The sequence below is a fragment of the Epargyreus clarus genome, unplaced genomic scaffold (genome assembly GCF_041222505.1).
Source record: "Epargyreus clarus isolate Ecla_fem2 unplaced genomic scaffold, WU_Ecla_fem_2.2 ptg000035l, whole genome shotgun sequence".
Taxonomy (NCBI): Eukaryota; Metazoa; Arthropoda; class Insecta; order Lepidoptera; family Hesperiidae; genus Epargyreus; species Epargyreus clarus.
This window is the reverse complement of record NW_027332240.1, coordinates 6,719,636-6,737,125: the sequence shown is the minus strand read 5'-3', so window position 1 is coordinate 6,737,125 and position 17,490 is coordinate 6,719,636. Positions and strand designations below refer to the sequence as shown.

The following is a 17,490-nucleotide window of genomic DNA, read 5'->3' as shown; positions in this document are numbered from 1 at the left end:
AGCTATTATTAAGCCACAATAGAGCAATTCCATCTAAGTTTAAGTATATCTAATTTGTTAACACAATTTGGTAACGCAACGTTACATATGCCAACAATAGATGACGAATACTCCTATTAATATTTGAGTCAATTTTTCAAGCCATTCGTTAAAGCAAATACGAAGCATTGTACAAAGGTCAACACACCGATCGGTTTTCTAACCTATAACCGGATTTATACCCCGCATTATTCATATTCCAGACTTGTTTTCCCCTAATTAGAATCCATTCAACCGTACCCCATTAAAACTCGTCTAAATTAAAATTCAAATAACTTACTAACTAGACGTATAAATCACAAGCTTACAGAAAGACAATAAAATATATTGTCCAGTCGGAGAATCGAAACTCCATAATTAATACAACAATACGTTCACCGAGTAATTAAAATAAACTAATTTCTAAATGCGAGTGGCCGGACTTTATGAATGAATGGTTCTTTTTTTCGTGCTGGCAACATTTCTCATTCGGTCCCGCGCACTGACAGTTCGGTTGACGGCGTTCTTTTTTTGAAGTGCGACTCGCAGCGGGTCTCCGCAACCGTTGGCGCGTTCGACGTTCGAATTATCTCATTTTAATTTTCGAATCGGCACCGCGCTTCCCTATTAATAATATTAACGAATTAATAATTCATTTCTGTTCTTATTAATATGCATAAATAAGCTTTCTTTTCGTGGCGTTCGTATAAAAACTTTATTTCGGATCACAAAATATTGGCTACGTTTACAGTTTGTTTTTAATTATTCCTCAGATTAAGGCAGTTGTGGCCAATCTTAGGTAGGACTTCCATCCTATCTCGAATTGATTACAGATGTCCATGGGCGGCAGTGGCTATTTACCGTCAGGTGGCAGCAAGTTTATAACTTCTTTATTATATAAAAAGTAGGTACATTGAATTATTATTAAGTACATTGAAATATTATTTGAACAACATATATGACATTATTACAAAGTTAGTTACTGTACTCCTCTGAAACGGGTTTACCGATTTTCACCGAAATTTATATGCATATTCGGTAGGTCTGAGAATCAGCTACTATCTTTTTTTCATACCCCTAAGTGATAAGTTGTTCACCCTTAACATTTTTTTATTAATATGGCAACACAACGTTTGCCGGGTCAGCTAGTAATATATAATATTAGCTACATTGCCATGTTCTTTGGTAATTAAGTAATTAGGGGTGAAATTATTTTCCCCACAATTTTCCTTCTAAGGTTCTAAGATAAGGTAAATCGACAAGGTAGCTTACAAGTCAATCTTGCAATATTATATTATACGTAGTATCTACCTTTTATACCAATCTAATATCTAATTTATTTATATATTTATATATTAAAGGGTGCCAACATTCATTACACCTGTACATTTTAAATTAAACAGTACACAAAAGTCCAAGGTAAGTGCTAGAATAATTATAGGCAAAGACAGCATGAAAACAAGACACCAAATTACACAAAAATAAAGTTAAGTTAAATTATATTAACATAATATTAAATTTATTCATTCATCATAATTTTCTTTCCGAAAATTATTTATCTACATCCTTAATTTATTTATTTATTTAATTATTACAAAATCCACAGCTCTTAAAATCATACAAATACATTTCTTTTATAGTATTTCTTACAGATAATTACGGATTTACAATTTTTAACTAAAGAACTTAAAATAATGAACAAGCGTTTTATATATATAAGTATTAATATATATAAATACTATAAATATACTATAAATATTAATTACAAACGTAAACACACACATATGTATAATAATTTATATACCAAAGATGTTATGTAAATAATATGTATAATACTATTAATATTACTACTTAAGTACTTACCTAATTAATTTCAATATAACTATTTTTACTGGTATTTTAAATAACAGCGTCTTATATGCTCAAATAAAACAGTTTTAATCGGCATTTAACTACTTACAAAATGAATAACATTTAATACAATTACTTTAGGCCAATTACATAGTAAATTATTTACAATATTAAGTTAATAGAAATATAAAAATTATTAAAAAAAAAAAACAGGTTTTAAAATAGTTATGAAAAATAAATGAAATATAATAAGCTTCATCCAAATTGCTGTCCTTTGGTAGAGTCCCCAAATTACCTCGTTGAATAGCTAAGCTAATTCTTTAGGTCGGAATGTATTTACGCTACTGTAATAACTTCGACTTCACCACACAATTTAAACCCGAATTCTCACTAAGCTCCACTATTGGAAGTTCCAAAAATCCGAATTTCAAATCCTTTCTCACGCTAAACAACACTGAACTCCCACGAATTAGGCTAAGGATTTTTATTTGTGGCAACATCGGATCGGGATGAGCGAATCGGCCATAATAACAATGTGCAATGGAATTTGAAATAAGAATCGGACGCAACCGCGTGCACAGTAGCAATAACATGCAATTTAAATGTTTCAAATTTCGAACACGTTTATTTTTAAATTCGCATTGCGTGCACGCAGTCGGCATTAAGTATTGCACACACTGATTTGGGCTGCGAAATGGGAGCGACTGTTGTGATATGGTCTAATAATTCTAACATCCAAATTAGGGACGACCTTCACCTATCCGTTTAGTGGATGAAACCTATTTTATAACTAAGTGAGTACGTCAAATATTATAACTCTAAAAATCCTGGAAAGTCTTATGATTATTTAAAATGAGTGTAAATAAATATAGTACAAAAAACTAAAAAACACGCTTTTATGATAAAATCAACTAAAAAGTAGAAAATTATTTTCAATCTAGGAATCAATTAGGGAATATGTTTCAGTACATTTGAATTAGAGGGAAATAACATTATTATTTTTCAAAACTAAAAATCAATCTAGTAACTTTGCCTGAACTCTCCCTAAGGCACTTTCTCTCGCCTCGTAAATCGGTAATCCTGAGGATGTTGATAAGGACAATGGTACAAAATTATTAAAATCGTGTATTGTTATCGGTTTTAGATAATTTTTGAAAATTTTGAATTAAACTGAACGTTCAAAGTGGATAGAAATCGGGTTCAAAGATTCCGTTACTCTGTTACGTACATACATACATATATACATACAACCCAAGCTAATAAAAGCGTGTTAAAAATAAATGTGTACCTATTCTAAAAATACGTTTTACAGTTTGCCATTTTGTTATGTCACTACTTCGCAGAGTTTGATCCTAAACTTAATAACAGGAGTGTTAAGATAGCTGCATTCTGGTTTGTAGAATGTATAAAGGATGACGTACTTAACCTAGTCTTCAGTTTTTTAACCTAGTCTTCAGGTGTAACAACACGTTTTTGCCTACCTCAGATAGGAATTTAATCTCATCTGGGTTTGATTACAGCTGTTCAATAGCCACAAAACATTGGGAAGACTGTATGCTCGTTTACTATTGCAATATTATATAAGAAAACACCAAATCTTAAAAAGCTTAATTTTAATAAATTCTTCTACCTTTTGCCAACTATTTTAAAGAATCGCTCGTTTCGCTTCACTATATCTTACTAACAAGTGTACAACATACCTTTACAAACTTATTGGGATTAAAAATGTCATTATCTGTTCCACGAACGATGTTATTGAGTAGTGTTTTATTAACTTTTTATTGGTAATCAATTATGTATATAATAACACTTTAATGAACGTCATCCTGCTTCGGGACGCTTCTGTAAATACTTAATTATTTCGTAGCGACATCAGCCTCTGTACCTTTACCATAGATTAGTAAAGATACTTCGCCGCCTTGAAATTGAATGAAGCCACAAACGGCTTATTAGTATGTTCTTTTTTTAATTCTTGACAAATAAAAACATTTTTAGAGAAAATTTACGAATAAATAACTAATACTGCGTAATTTACGTAATAAATAAATAATAATTTCAAATATTTTAGGGACATTTTATCACGGAGACGTGGCAAAACTTTTTTACGCAACTATTTCAAAACTGGGTACATTTTCTTGTTAGGAGTGAGTAATCTTTAATAATCTATGACCTTTACCATAAGTTTTCAAAACATCCCACAATTTTACGTTACGTTTACTCAATCCATTATTCTGTTCCGTTTGCTTCAGTAGACTGAGTACACGTAACAATAAGTAAGTGCTCAAGTCTTTTTGTCTGCCTCACATGTTCGCAAAAAAGAGAGACAAAACATAAAGCGCCATTTTGTCCATTTAGACATTTAATGTTACGTTACTAACACTATAGTTCTGATACAATCCGCTAGGGGCGCTGATTGGAATTTATATGGGCAAATACGTAAACAAATACCAAAACAGTCATATTTGTGAAAACGTAAAAACTCATGGTAAGGGTACTGTTTGTGTGATTGTGGCAATAGCCACTTACTTTTAAAAGATAGCCAGTATGTTTTAACAAGTACGATTACTGTGCCACTGCTGGGCACGGGTCTCCTCTCAGAATGAGAAGGATTAGGCCATAGTCCACCGCGCTGGCCAAGTGCGTATTGATAAGCTTTACATACCTTTGAGAAGGTGGTAGAACCCTTTGTGGTTCAACTCCGGCACCACCACCGCCACATCTATTTCTGCCTAAGGGAGACATATTTTTGAGAGGCGTTCCAGCTTAGTCCTCAGGGGTAGCGGCGCATCTGTGGCCGACCTCAGGTAGGAATATCTAATCCGGCAGTAGCCACTTACCATCAAGTGGACTGCATGCTCGTCTGCTACTCCTATATTATAAAAAAAAAAAAAAAAACTTTTTTTATAGATCTCAGATACGCATGTTTCCTCACTATGTTTTCCTTCGCCGTTTAGCAAGTGATCATTAATTTCTAATACGCACATAACTTTGAAAAATCAGACGTGCCTGGGATTTGAACCTCGGTCTTCAATCAAGAGGCCGAGTTTCTTAACCACTAGACGATCTCTTCTTTCTTTAAAAGTAACCTTCACTTAATATTCTTACCGGAACACATGACACCTTTAGATTTACAACCATCAATTATCATAATAGGCCATATACCCGTCTCTGTCGCTCATATAGCTCTGTCTCAGTCGTTTCATTTAGTTTCAAATCAATAGCTCAGTCATAATTACACAATTTCCTTTAACGAATAAGTATTTTTCTAGTCTGTTGTTTAAATTGCATTGTTAGTAGGTACTAAGGTATTTTTTTTTTATAATATAAGAGTAGCAGACGAGCATGCAGTCCATCTGATGGTAAGTGGCTATTGCCGCCCATGGACATCTGTAATCAACCCCAGATAGGATTAGATATTCCTACCTGAGGTCGTCCACAGATGCGCCGCTACCCCTGAGGACAAAGCTGGAAAGCCTCGGAAAAGTCTGTCTCCCTTACCACACCCTTCAAACCGGAACACAGCAGCGCCTAACACTGCTGTTATTAGGTAGAAATAGGTATGGCGGTGGTGCCGCCGGAGTTGAACCACAAAGCGTTCTACCACCTTCAAATATATGTCTTCGTCAAGCCATCACTATTCACACTGTCTATGTGTATTCGTCTATGTACCTATGTGTCTAGAGCTTTGATAAGTAAATATACTTCGCCGCCTTGAAGTTGAATGAAGCCAGTAAACAGCTGACAAAGCTGTTTGTTCTTTTTTTTATCCTTAACAAATAAAAAACATTTTAGAGAAATTACGAATAAATAACTAATACTGCTTAATTTACATAATAAATAAATAAGTATTTCAAATACTTTGTGGACATTTTTAGTACGGAGACGTGGCAAAACTTTTATACGGAACTATTTCAAAATTGGTTATATTTTCTTGTTAGGAGTGAGTAATGTTAACTAATCTGTGGTCTATAGCGGCGGTCGGCAAGGCGCGGACGTCTTACTTGCGGCCCGTGAACGTTTTGTAAATAAGTCCTAATAATATCAAAATAAATGCATGAACAAACTGCAAATAACCCTATAGTCAACAGTGTGTAACGCGCTTCGCTCGGCTCGCGAATGAACAATAAATGACCGAGTAGTAGTAATTTTGTAGTTTTAATTTCCATTTAAATTCCATATTTTTTTAGCTATATAAGTAATGAATTACATTACGTGTACTAATTAAATTCTGTATGTTTTAACAATTTGAAGAGGATTTTCATTTTTTTATGGGATTTGATGAATTATTTTTCTTTTTATTTATTTTGCCACTGAGTGGCCCTTGCCTGCTAAAAGGTTACCGACCGCTGGTCTATAGTAACAACGATAAAGGGAGTCCTAGTGTGGGGCTTTCAGTGTAGGAAGTGCATAGAAAGCTAGTGTAGAAAGCCTGTAAAAAGCTGTTACACCTGAGGACGAAGTTGTAAAGCCTCGTACAAGTTTTTCCCTCTTACCACCTTCTAACCACAACACAACAACGCTAACTGCTATTATAACGCTGAAATGAAATAGGAGTGACGGTGGTGCCTCCGGAGTCGAACCCCGAGGTTTTACCTCCTTCAAACACAAACAAGTGAAAAGCAGTGATAGCGTAGTGGTTAAGAAACTCGGCCTCTCGATCGAGGGGTCCAAGGTTCCAATCCCCGGCACGATCTTCTGATTATTCAAAGTCATGTGCGTATTAGAACTTAATTATCATTTGCTTAAACGGTGAAGGAAAACATCGTGAGGAAACCTGCATGTCTGAAAAATCTTTACTTTAAAAAAAGTTGTCAAAGGTATGTGAAGTCTACCAATACGCACTTTGCCAGGGCGGTGGACTATGGCCTAAACCTTCTCAATCTGAGAGGAGACCCGTGCCCAGCAAAGGGACAGTAATGGGTTGATCAGGTGAATTGCATGTCCGTTTGCTACTTCTATATAAAGGCCTGTATTGAATTTTAACAATTTAATCCCTTTATTCCCTGACCTAACCGGTTAAATGGGTTGGATGGGTTCCTCCATCGGGCCATCGCAACGCCCACACTTAGCAAATCGTTTAAGAAATAATTACAAGAGGCCTCGGTTACTGTGTTACGAGAACCCAATCCATGCCCATATGTGAGATTATTTTAAAATATTGTAGCATAATGGTGGCTACTGCCCGTAGATATCTGTAACTACAGATAACATTTGAATCCTGCCTGAGATTTGGTAATTAACGCTAGATAAGATTACATTCCTACCTAAGGTCGGTCACAGATGCGCCGCTACCCCTGATGGCTAAGCTAGAACGCCTCAGAAAAGTATGTCTCCCTTACCACACCCTTCAATTCAGAACACAACAGTGCTTAACACTGCTGTTATTAGACAGATGTAGTTGTGGCGGTGGTGTCGCCAGAGTCGAACCACAAAAGGTTCTACCATCTTCAAATAGGTATTCAAGTAGTATGTCTCCCGTACCACACCCTTCAAACCAGAACACAGCATCGTTTAACACTGCTACTATTAGGCAGAAATAGGTGTGGTGTTGCAATTTTCTGAAGATTATTTTTTTTCCTTTTTTTCTTTCTATCTTTGTTTCTTTTCCATCCAACATTATCCTATTACGAGGAGGCGGCGTAACCCGTACAGTGCGCGCGTGCTACAGTCACGACTGTACTGCACGATGTTGGTACTAAAAGTTAATTAAAACGCTACCGGATTGTACAACACTAAAGGATAACAAAAAGGATAATATAACGCTTGTTCCTTACGTGACGATTCATTTCCACCATTCATTTGCTACCGCGAGTCGCTTTGTATTACAATTTTCCGAAATAAACTAGACCGCGCTAAACTGCGTGTCCGCTCGGAATATAGAAACGAGTCGCATCGCAATAGCAAATTGCACCCTCCGCTGCCCGCTCTCGCCCGCGAATAAATAGCTGCGTTAGTATGCTCTTACGTTACGGAGTATATGCTAACTAAACCTGCGCGCAACAACTTCAGAGCGGACTAGAAGTTTGGCGCGGACTATACCTATGTTCCTTTTGTTCTTTTTATGTTTCTTTATTACAGTATTTCTTTCTTTTCCATCCAACATCATCCTATTACGAAGAGGCGGCGTAACCCGTAGTGCGCGCGTGCTACAGTCACGACTGTAGTGCACGATGTTGGTACTAAATGTTAATTAAAACGCTACCGGATTGTATAACACGTTTTAACCGTTTTGGGCGTTTCGTTTCGATATAAAATATTTAAAAAACGAAAACGAACTTAATTTGAAATAGAAATTTAAAGGGTTAGAACGAGTGGATGTTGTGTTTGCTTTTGAAATGTGTACATTTAAATATGTACTAAGTAGAAATCATTTTAATTTTAGTATTTTATTGATAAAACTAATTTATAACTAACATAATATTAATAACAACATAACATATAACACATATACACATATAACATAATATTTATAATTTATAACTAAGATTATTTTAATAAATTCATCAACTAGAGAATTATAATAAAAGAAAAATCTCGATTATTTAAAAATATAGCATATTATTATGTTACTCCCACAATTTAGACGAATCGAACAACACTTCATATGTTAAAATCCGTCAAATCATTCAGCCTCTAAAGCGCGCCAAATAATGATACATAGAAATAACATTACCCTCTGCATCCCGGTAAAAAGCCCAAATCAATCGAAAAAAAATGCGAATTATAAGCATACGAGTTACCCTAAATGCTAATAACGGAATATGAGAAAGCTCATCATTATTATTAAAAATAATAAAATTTCTGACCATGTCTCTATCAGTATTACAAATTATTATTACAACATCCGTTCTTAAAAATCAATTCTATTTAAAAATAGAAGCTGTCTAGGATAAGTAATGTTTTAACCCAACAATGCATTCATTAGGAGTTAAAACGGAATTTCTAACGTTTTCCTTACAAGCGCGCTTAAACAAAAGTTTTAAATGCTACCAACTTATATTTGCGGCCAGTACAATGAAAGTGGTCCTTATTTTGTTATAACAAGCTTCGTAAACGCTTAAGAAAGTGTGTGAGTAATTTGGTTAATATTTAATAGGGAGTCAAGTTGGTACGACCACGACAGTCAATCTTGGGCTTGCGCCAACATCCATCATGGAACCACGCCCATGATTTCGACAACGGAACATTTACTCGATGATTAAATCTGATGTTAAAATATTTTAAATCTACCATCTCCTATGATTTTAAGCTGTATATTCGTTGCTGGTTACATTTGAGCGTATTGTGTTTTTTAGGCTGGCAATGAACTTATTTTTATACACTAAGTACTATATTAAGTAATCTATATTGTCTATGATATTACTTATGTATGACATACAACAAAAAATTAAAAAGGACAAACTACCTAAATAAAATTAAGTTATTTATTTAAATGTAGCTTAATATTCATTGTAATTTTTAGCATCATAATTAATTTTATCTGTAGTACCAACTGCGTAAATATAATACCTACTTCAATAAAACTTCGATTTATTAAAAAGACGATAGCTATAAATTGTAAAACTTTGAAAACAAATTTACATTCCATTTCAAGCAATAAAATCACAATGGATAGTTAGCCATAGACTAAAACTTATTACGGTAAATTACGGTTTAATTTCGGAACGTGCCTACCCAACTAATAACATCACTACACGCGTTACACTGAAAAAATAAAAACAAATCACTGGCAATTTAATACGAGTCGAAATTTAAAAAACCGTCGGCCCAGGAATGTTGAAATGAACGGGCTACCAATTTTAAATACGCATTACGAGTTTTATCCAAAATTCGACATTATTATATTGTTATAAAATACACTATCTGTTGTTAACTATTGTTTTTAGAATCTTTTTAAATTAAGAAGTTGTTGACTTCCGTTTTAAGATTCGATGTTTGAAATGGAATGTTGAAATTGAAGGTGCTGGTTACAAAGTAATTTTATAGGCGATTTATGTGCGGATAAGCCAATCTTGAGTAATTTCATATATCAAAAATATTTATATTATTATTATCGAGCTTATAAAAATGTCTAATGTTAACTTGGGCTGTGTAATAATATTTTATTTATCGAAAAGTATCTTAACACAAAAACAATTTTATCATAAAAGTATCAATATTCATAAAAAAAATACTTACTTATTTAGTAAACATTACTCACTCCTAACAAGAAAATGTACCCAGTTTTGAGAATTGAAATAGTTGCGTAAAAAAGTTTTGCCACGTCTCCGTGCTAAAATGGCCCTAAAATATTTGAAATAATTATTTATTTATTATGTAAATTACGCAGTATTTGTTATTTATTCGTAAATTTTATCTAAAAATGGTTTTTATTTGTCAAGAATTCAAAAAAAGAACTTAGTAATAAGCCGTTTGTGGCTTCATTCAATTTCAAGGCGGCGAAGTATCTTTACTAATCTATGCATAAAAATGAAAGATTCCATAAAAAATATAATATACCTACTTATCTGTAATATAACATAAATTCTATAGTTCTCTTAATGTTTTATTGTTGTTGCGTGAATTTCTGAATAATGTACCTACTTCTATCAAAAATTATTTCTATAAAATGCACGCAAAAATTCAAAGTAGGATTCGAGACTTATAATAAATTATCCTGTATTCGACACTGAAAAATACAATGAAGCATAAAACTTAAGTATTTAACTGACCAACATAAAAAGAGCAAACCAAAATATGATCTTAAAACGGAGTACAAGAGTTGAAAGTTGTGTATTTCGATGTTTTAGGGTTATGTACCGAAAAGATAAAAACAGAACCCTATTACTTAGCCTACTCTGTCTGGCCGTCTCGTCTCTCCGTTTGTCACAGGGCTCTATCTCCTGAATCGTAATATATAGATACCTGATTTTTACAGATTATGTATTAGACCGCTATAACAACAAATACTAAAAATAAAAAAATTGAAAATAAATAGGAGTCGCCATAAAAAACCGGTTATTTTTTATAATATAACAGTAGCAGACGAGCATGCAGTCCACCTGATGGTAAGTGGCTACTGCCGCTCATAGACATCTGTAATCAACCCCAGATAGGATTAGATATTCCTACCTGAGGTCGGCCATAGATGCGCCGCTACCCCTGAGGACTAAGCTGAAACGCCTCGGAAAAGTCTGTCTCCCTTTTTTCAACTTTTTTGCTTTATCCATTGAAATGTGATAGACAGTGCAAATTCACAATACATTTACTTCAATGGCTGCTATAAATACTAAAAATAAAAAATACATGAAAATTTTGGTGGTACGGAACCCACCGTGTGCGTATCGACTTGCACTTGGCCAATTGTTATACAGGTTTCGCCTCGGGCGTGGCACGGGCCTCGTGTCTATGATGCTTGCCAAATGCATATTAATGACTAATTGTTAGCAAAAAACCCGGCTGAATCGTAAAAGCTTTTTTAACATTCGAATTTACTTTTAGATTTGGATGAGCCATTTGTTTTTAAAGTATAAACCATAGGTATTCTATACACACCTATTTCTGGGTATCACACGTAGTTTGAAGGGTGTGGTAAGGGAGACATACTTTTCCGAAGCGTTCCAGCTCAGTCCTCAGGAGTGGCGGCGCATCTGTAGCCGACGTCAGGTAGGAATATTTAATCCTACTCGTATCTGGGGTTGATTACCTACAGATGTGCATGGCAGGAGCCATTTACCATCAGATGGACTTCATACTTGTCTGCTACTCCTTAATTCCAAACCTTTAAAATATACAATTTATTTTTGAAATAAAATATCATATCATGGTCATAGATTAGTAAAGATTACTCACTCCTAACAAGAAAATGTACCCAGTTTTGAGAATTGAAATAGTTGCGTAAAAAAGTTTTGCCACGTCTCCGTGCTAAAATGTCCCGAAAATTCGAAATAATTATTTATTTATTATGTAAATTAGGCAGTATTAGTTATTTATTCGTAAATTTTCTCTAAAAATGTTTTTATTTCTCAAGAATTCAAAAATGGAACTTACAAATAAGCCGTTTGTGGCTTCATTCAATTTCAAGGCGGCGAAGTATCTTTACTAGTCTATGATCATGGTATATAACATAAAACTGTACTTAATTAGCATGAAAAGTCAAAGATAAACTTAAGTACGCATTCTGAAATTCGATCTTCTTATAATTCCTATTTGAACTCTTCCATTACTTGCCACATATTCCTTCTCCAATTCACAATTAACTTTTTATCCAAAGCCATTCAAATCGACCACTAATTCAAACAGCATTATAGGGATGGCGATCTGAGATCGATTAAACGAAGAATCGATCTTTTGGGTCAAAAAATCGATTATTTTAATCGATCTCCAGTAATGGAGAAATTCTAGAAAATCGAATGTGGATATTTTCGAAATTGATTGAATGTGTTATAGATTTTTTCTGATTGTCCTTTTTGACGCTATCTTCGCCCTTTTTGTCTGACTTTTCAGATCGATTTTTGAAGAATCGATTCTATGGACCTCGTTTTTTTGTGAATCGATTTATTGCACTTCGATTCGAATCGACTCAAGAATCGATCATTTTTTATGAAAATAATCGCCATCCCTATAGCATTATGCATTACTCGTAAATTAGACACCATTGATTTATCGAACGACTTTGACAGAGTAATTGGCGCCAATTATCGCGCCGTCAATATAGAGCGATGTGATAATTGCACCCCATCTTCTATGACTATGATATTTTATATCAAGATTTAAAGATTTTTGATTTGATTTTCAAAGAAATAATGTTAAGCAGTGATAGCCTAGAAAAAATGATAATTAGAAGATTAGAATTTCGTTTTTTTAAGTAGTACGCATAGATAGGTGCCTTGATATCTAAGTGCCTTGTAACTGAAGGAAGCCATTTAATGGCTTAAACGGCTGACAATTCTGTCTGCCATTTAATGGCTATTTTGGTGTAATTTACACTGAACAATGCTAAGCTAAGTGGTGTAAAAACACAAAATCGTAGAACAAATGCGGAGAAATATCGTTTCATTTGTAAATGATCTAAAAACTATTTTTTTTTAATATTTTTCAAAAACGAAAATAAATGACAGTGACAATTTCAATTGTCAAAACTGGTTACATTTTCTTGTTAGGAGTGAGTAATCCATAGATTTAAGATTAGTAAAGATACTTCGCCGCCTTGAAATTGAATGAAGCCGCAAATGGCTTATTATAGTAAGTTCTTTTTTTGAATTATTGACAAATAAAAACATTTTAGAGAAGATTTACGAATAAATAACTAATACTGCGCAATTTACATAATAAATAAATAATTTATAATAGTAATTTCAAATATTTTAGGGACATTTTAGCACGGAGACGTGGCAAAACTTTTTTACGCAACTATTTCAATTCTCAAAACTGGGTACATTTTCTTGTTAGGAGTGAGTAATCTTTACTAATCTATAGTAGTACGTGTGACATAGTGAACTATTAAGTAGTAGGTAGACCTTAAAAACCTACTTACTTTGTCTAATGCTACTCTGTCTATTTTAATTTGTTTTGACCTTTTGTAATCCTCAGGTGAGAGTAAATTCTTAGTTGAGGGTAATTGCATATTTACCATTTGTGCAAGGGCTATTAAAACTACTCACAAAGAGGCACATAGCAAAGAGGATATAAGTATAGCTGCCGGGAGGTCATTAAGACTAATTTTCATGTAATTATTGAACCCACTCGAAGTTGCATCACTAAGTATGTGTTTTGTTTTGTTCTAGGTAAGCTGTGAGAAGAGGTTCATGTGTAAATATTGACCAATAGTAGAATATTTAGAAGAAAATGACTTTTCGTTGCGTCCCCACATTCCAAGCTGTGTCGTCCAATGATAGTAACGCCACCTGGGTAAGTTTTGTAAAAGCTTCTTATTAATACCGCTACTGCATAACAGATGGCGCTGATGTCCGTCCGATGGGAATATCAGTTATATATAGTTTTTAATAAATTGCTTTAAATTATGAGAAATTGCAATCAATAATCGTATAAAATGTTTATTTTATTATCATAAGTTTAATAAAGTTAATTATAAGCGTTGGATAAAAGGAATTTAACTTAACAACTTACATCGACATCTATTGGAAAAGTTAGAAAGTTCATGCTTCAGTTGCAGACTACGTTCAAATGTAATACAGCTACTCGACACTAGATAGCGCTGTTCTCCATTTCTAAAACAAGTGAATAAAATTAAATGTTCTTAATGAGTGCACTTTTTATAAAGATTTATAAGTATAATATTTATAATGAATAATCATCTTGTATGAATAATTATTAGTATGGGTGACGATAAGTCAATTACGTACTTTAGTCAAAAATGTTAATTACCTATCATTATATTTAATAAAATTTCAAACTAAAACAAATGCAATACACTTACTTTTTTTTAAATTGTAGGTAGGATTGTATTAAGGAATTCATTCTTACTACGTACAAGAAATAATTAACCTAATTTAGTAGGCGTTGACAAGACATCAGAAAACGAAAACATTTTTTCAAACTTAGGTACCTACTTTCAACTTTTAGAACTTCAAGTGATCCGTAGGTGGTGAGTATCGTTAGACAACCTTACCCGAGTGGTCTGTAGAGTCATCGACCCAAAACCAACTCGTTGACATGTCAATAAGCCTCAATTTGACCCGAAACGCCCACCTTATCTTTTGAATATCTTAATACGCAATCTTGGAATATCGACTTGCTCTGTAGAGTTTTAAAGGTTTATTGGTGCTTAGAAAGGATTTAAATAATTGAAAGTGGTAGAACCCTTTGTGGTTCGACTCCGGCGGCACCACCGCCACACCTATTTCTACCTAATAACAGCAGTGTTAGGCGCTGCTGTGTTCCGGTTTGAACCTGAGGCCGGCCACAGGACGCATCTGTGGCCGACCTCAGGTAGGAATATCTAATCCTATCTAGGGTTGATTACAGATGTCCATGGGCGGCAGTAGCCAATTACCATCAGGTGGACTGCATGCTCGTCTGCTACTCCTATATTATAAAAAAAAAAATTGGCAAGTGCGAGTCGGATTCCAAGGTTTCGTACCACTACATTTTTTTTTAATTTTTTTTTTAGTATTTGTTATTATAGCGGCCATCGTTACACCTTTATGCTCTGTAAAAATGCCAAATATCTATATTATATAGATAGAGCCCCGTGACAGACGGACAGAAAGCGGAGGCTTATTAATAGGGTTCCGTTTTTACCCAAACTCTATCATTAAGGGATGCATACAATGTCCTACTTTTATTACATAACAAGATAGCGGTTTAAACCCGTCGTCCAAACCAACACAGTTGCTCAACGTTACTTAGCTTATCTGATGCTATCAAGATGCAATATTAATGACCGGTCGAAACAATCGCGGACTACGCCGCTTGAGATTGACCGATGCTAGTTCTTATTATTACTTTTAACCGTCTCAAAAAATGGGTATTCTTTTTTATGTACCTATGACTAGCTGACCCGGCAAACTTTGTACCGCCTCAAAATCTATTTATCAAATATATTTCATATAAAATATAGCCTATGGTACTCGTAGATAATGTAGCTTACGAATGGTGAAAGAATTTTTAAAATCGGTCCAGTAGTTTTTGAGCCTATTCATTACAATCAAACAAACAAACAAAGTATTCCTCTTTATAATATTAGATAGTGTAGATAATAACCGTCTCAAAAAATGGGTATCCTTTTTTATCCCTAGGATATACAATGCTCTACCTATTCATATCAAGAGTAAAAGTGAATTTGACTTTAAAGAATCACTAAAAACATTTTTGACACAAAAAGCCTATTATTGTATTAAAGATTTTTTTGAAGACTGCTATAATAAAAGATTATAATTAACGTTAATAAATTAAATTATATCTCTCTTCTAATAATTAAATTATAAAAATAATTTATTCGAATTTATTTGTAATCACAATTTCTAAATTTGCATGCCTTGACAGGTGGAACTTGGCGAACTTATATACCTTTACTGTTATTTTATGTCTTACCCATGTTTTTGCAAATAAATATATTTGAATTTGAAAAAAAAAAATCAGTGTCAAACGCTGCTGTGTGTTTGAAAGGTGGTAAGGGAGACATAATTTTCCGAGGCGTTCCAGCTTAGTCTTCACGGATAGCGACGCATCTGTTTCCGACCTGCAGGAATATTATCTTAAATGGGGATGATTACAGATGTCCGGTAGCCACTTATGTGGATTACATGCTTGTCTGCTACTTCTATATTATAAAAAATAAACATGTAAATTTATTTCATGATATTGATACAAATTTTAACACGCTTTTATTATTAAAATATAAGTTAGGTAAGTAGGTACATCGGAGAGGAAGAGGTCGCGAATATTTACATTTTGGAGCGAAACACGTATTGGTGTTAGTATATCTACTTTACATTTCGACGACCCGCGTGGCGGAACGGTCACCATACCGGTCTCATGCGCAAAGGGTTCCGGATTCGATCGCGGGCAGACAGATATCTGAATTTGTATTTAAATATCTGTTACGGGTCTACGAATGCCCAAACATATTCGTCTTTGTGTGTCCCCATGGCACCCACGATACAGGGAATCCTAGTGTGGGGCTGTGTGTGTAGAAAGCGTATAAATAAGTTAATTAGTTATCATTAGTCTGGTATCGTTCCGAAGAGCATGATAGATAAAAGGAATTATTGTCGCCCGATACAATAACAATCACAGGCGCCTGTGCGTCTAGCGAACATTAATTGACAATTTTATCTTGTCACGTATCTACTTAGGCTTCCAATATGTCATATAGTTATGTAAATATGTATATAAGTTGGCTAATATTGAATTATGTAATGAGCTTTTGAGAAATGAATTCGAGATTTTGGTTGTTAGTTACCCCATCTTTGAGTGGAGTATTTATTGTCGTTTTCAAATTAGATCGTCGTCAAAATGTAACTGTCCCACTGCTGGGCATGGATCTTCTCTCAGTGAGAAGGGTTTATGCTACAGTCCACTGCGTTGGCCAGTTCATTTTGATAGTCTTCACACACTTTTGAGAACTCTTTTAAGAATTCTTTGTCATTCTTAGGTATAAGTTTCCTCACAATTTTCACCGTTTACGCAAGCCTAATACAAACATAATTTTGAAAAATCAGAGCCTCGGTCCCTTTATTAAAAAGCCTAGCTCCTAATCAAGTTCATTACTTTTGAAATGATACAATCAATAAAATGAATTATTCTGTTGTTTATAAACAGGCTTCTAAACTTTTGAAATATACTACAATCAATGAAATGAATTATTGTCACCGAACAATTACAATTTGGCGCCTGGCCGTCTAGAGAACTGTCATTTTATCTAGTCACGTATCGCAAGCTAGCCACAGATATAAGGACAACACGTCAGCATAAGCTGAATTATGTAACGAGCTTCCGAGAAAAGAATTCAAGTTTTGTCTTTCATTTCCAATATATTTAACTTGAAATTTATGTCGTTATTAAATATAGTTGTCGGCAACCCATTACTCTCCTACTGCTAGCCATAGGTCTCCTTTAATTTAGCGAAGTAATTAGATCACTATCCATCGCGCGTACCAAATGCGTATTAGATGTATT

At 34.1% G+C, this 17,490-nt stretch overlaps 1 protein-coding gene across 3 annotated transcripts in view; it reads left to right on the top strand.

The window, feature by feature from the left end:
* TfAP-2 (transcription factor AP-2) overlaps nucleotides 1-17,490 on the top strand; it is a 91,600-nt gene that overhangs the window by 8,920 nt on the left and 65,190 nt on the right. Inside the window, exon 2 of one of the 3 annotated variants that reach the window (XM_073092069.1) lies at nucleotides 13,640-13,758. The exons of 1 other annotated variant lie outside the window; for it this stretch is intronic. In XM_073092069.1, coding sequence (XP_072948170.1) covers nucleotides 13,696-13,758 — 63 coding nt within the window. In that variant the 5' untranslated portion in view covers nucleotides 13,640-13,695. Of the gene's footprint in view, nucleotides 1-13,634; nucleotides 13,759-17,490 lie in introns of all 3 variants that reach the window. One more of the 3 variants, XM_073092070.1, reaches the window with a different exon arrangement.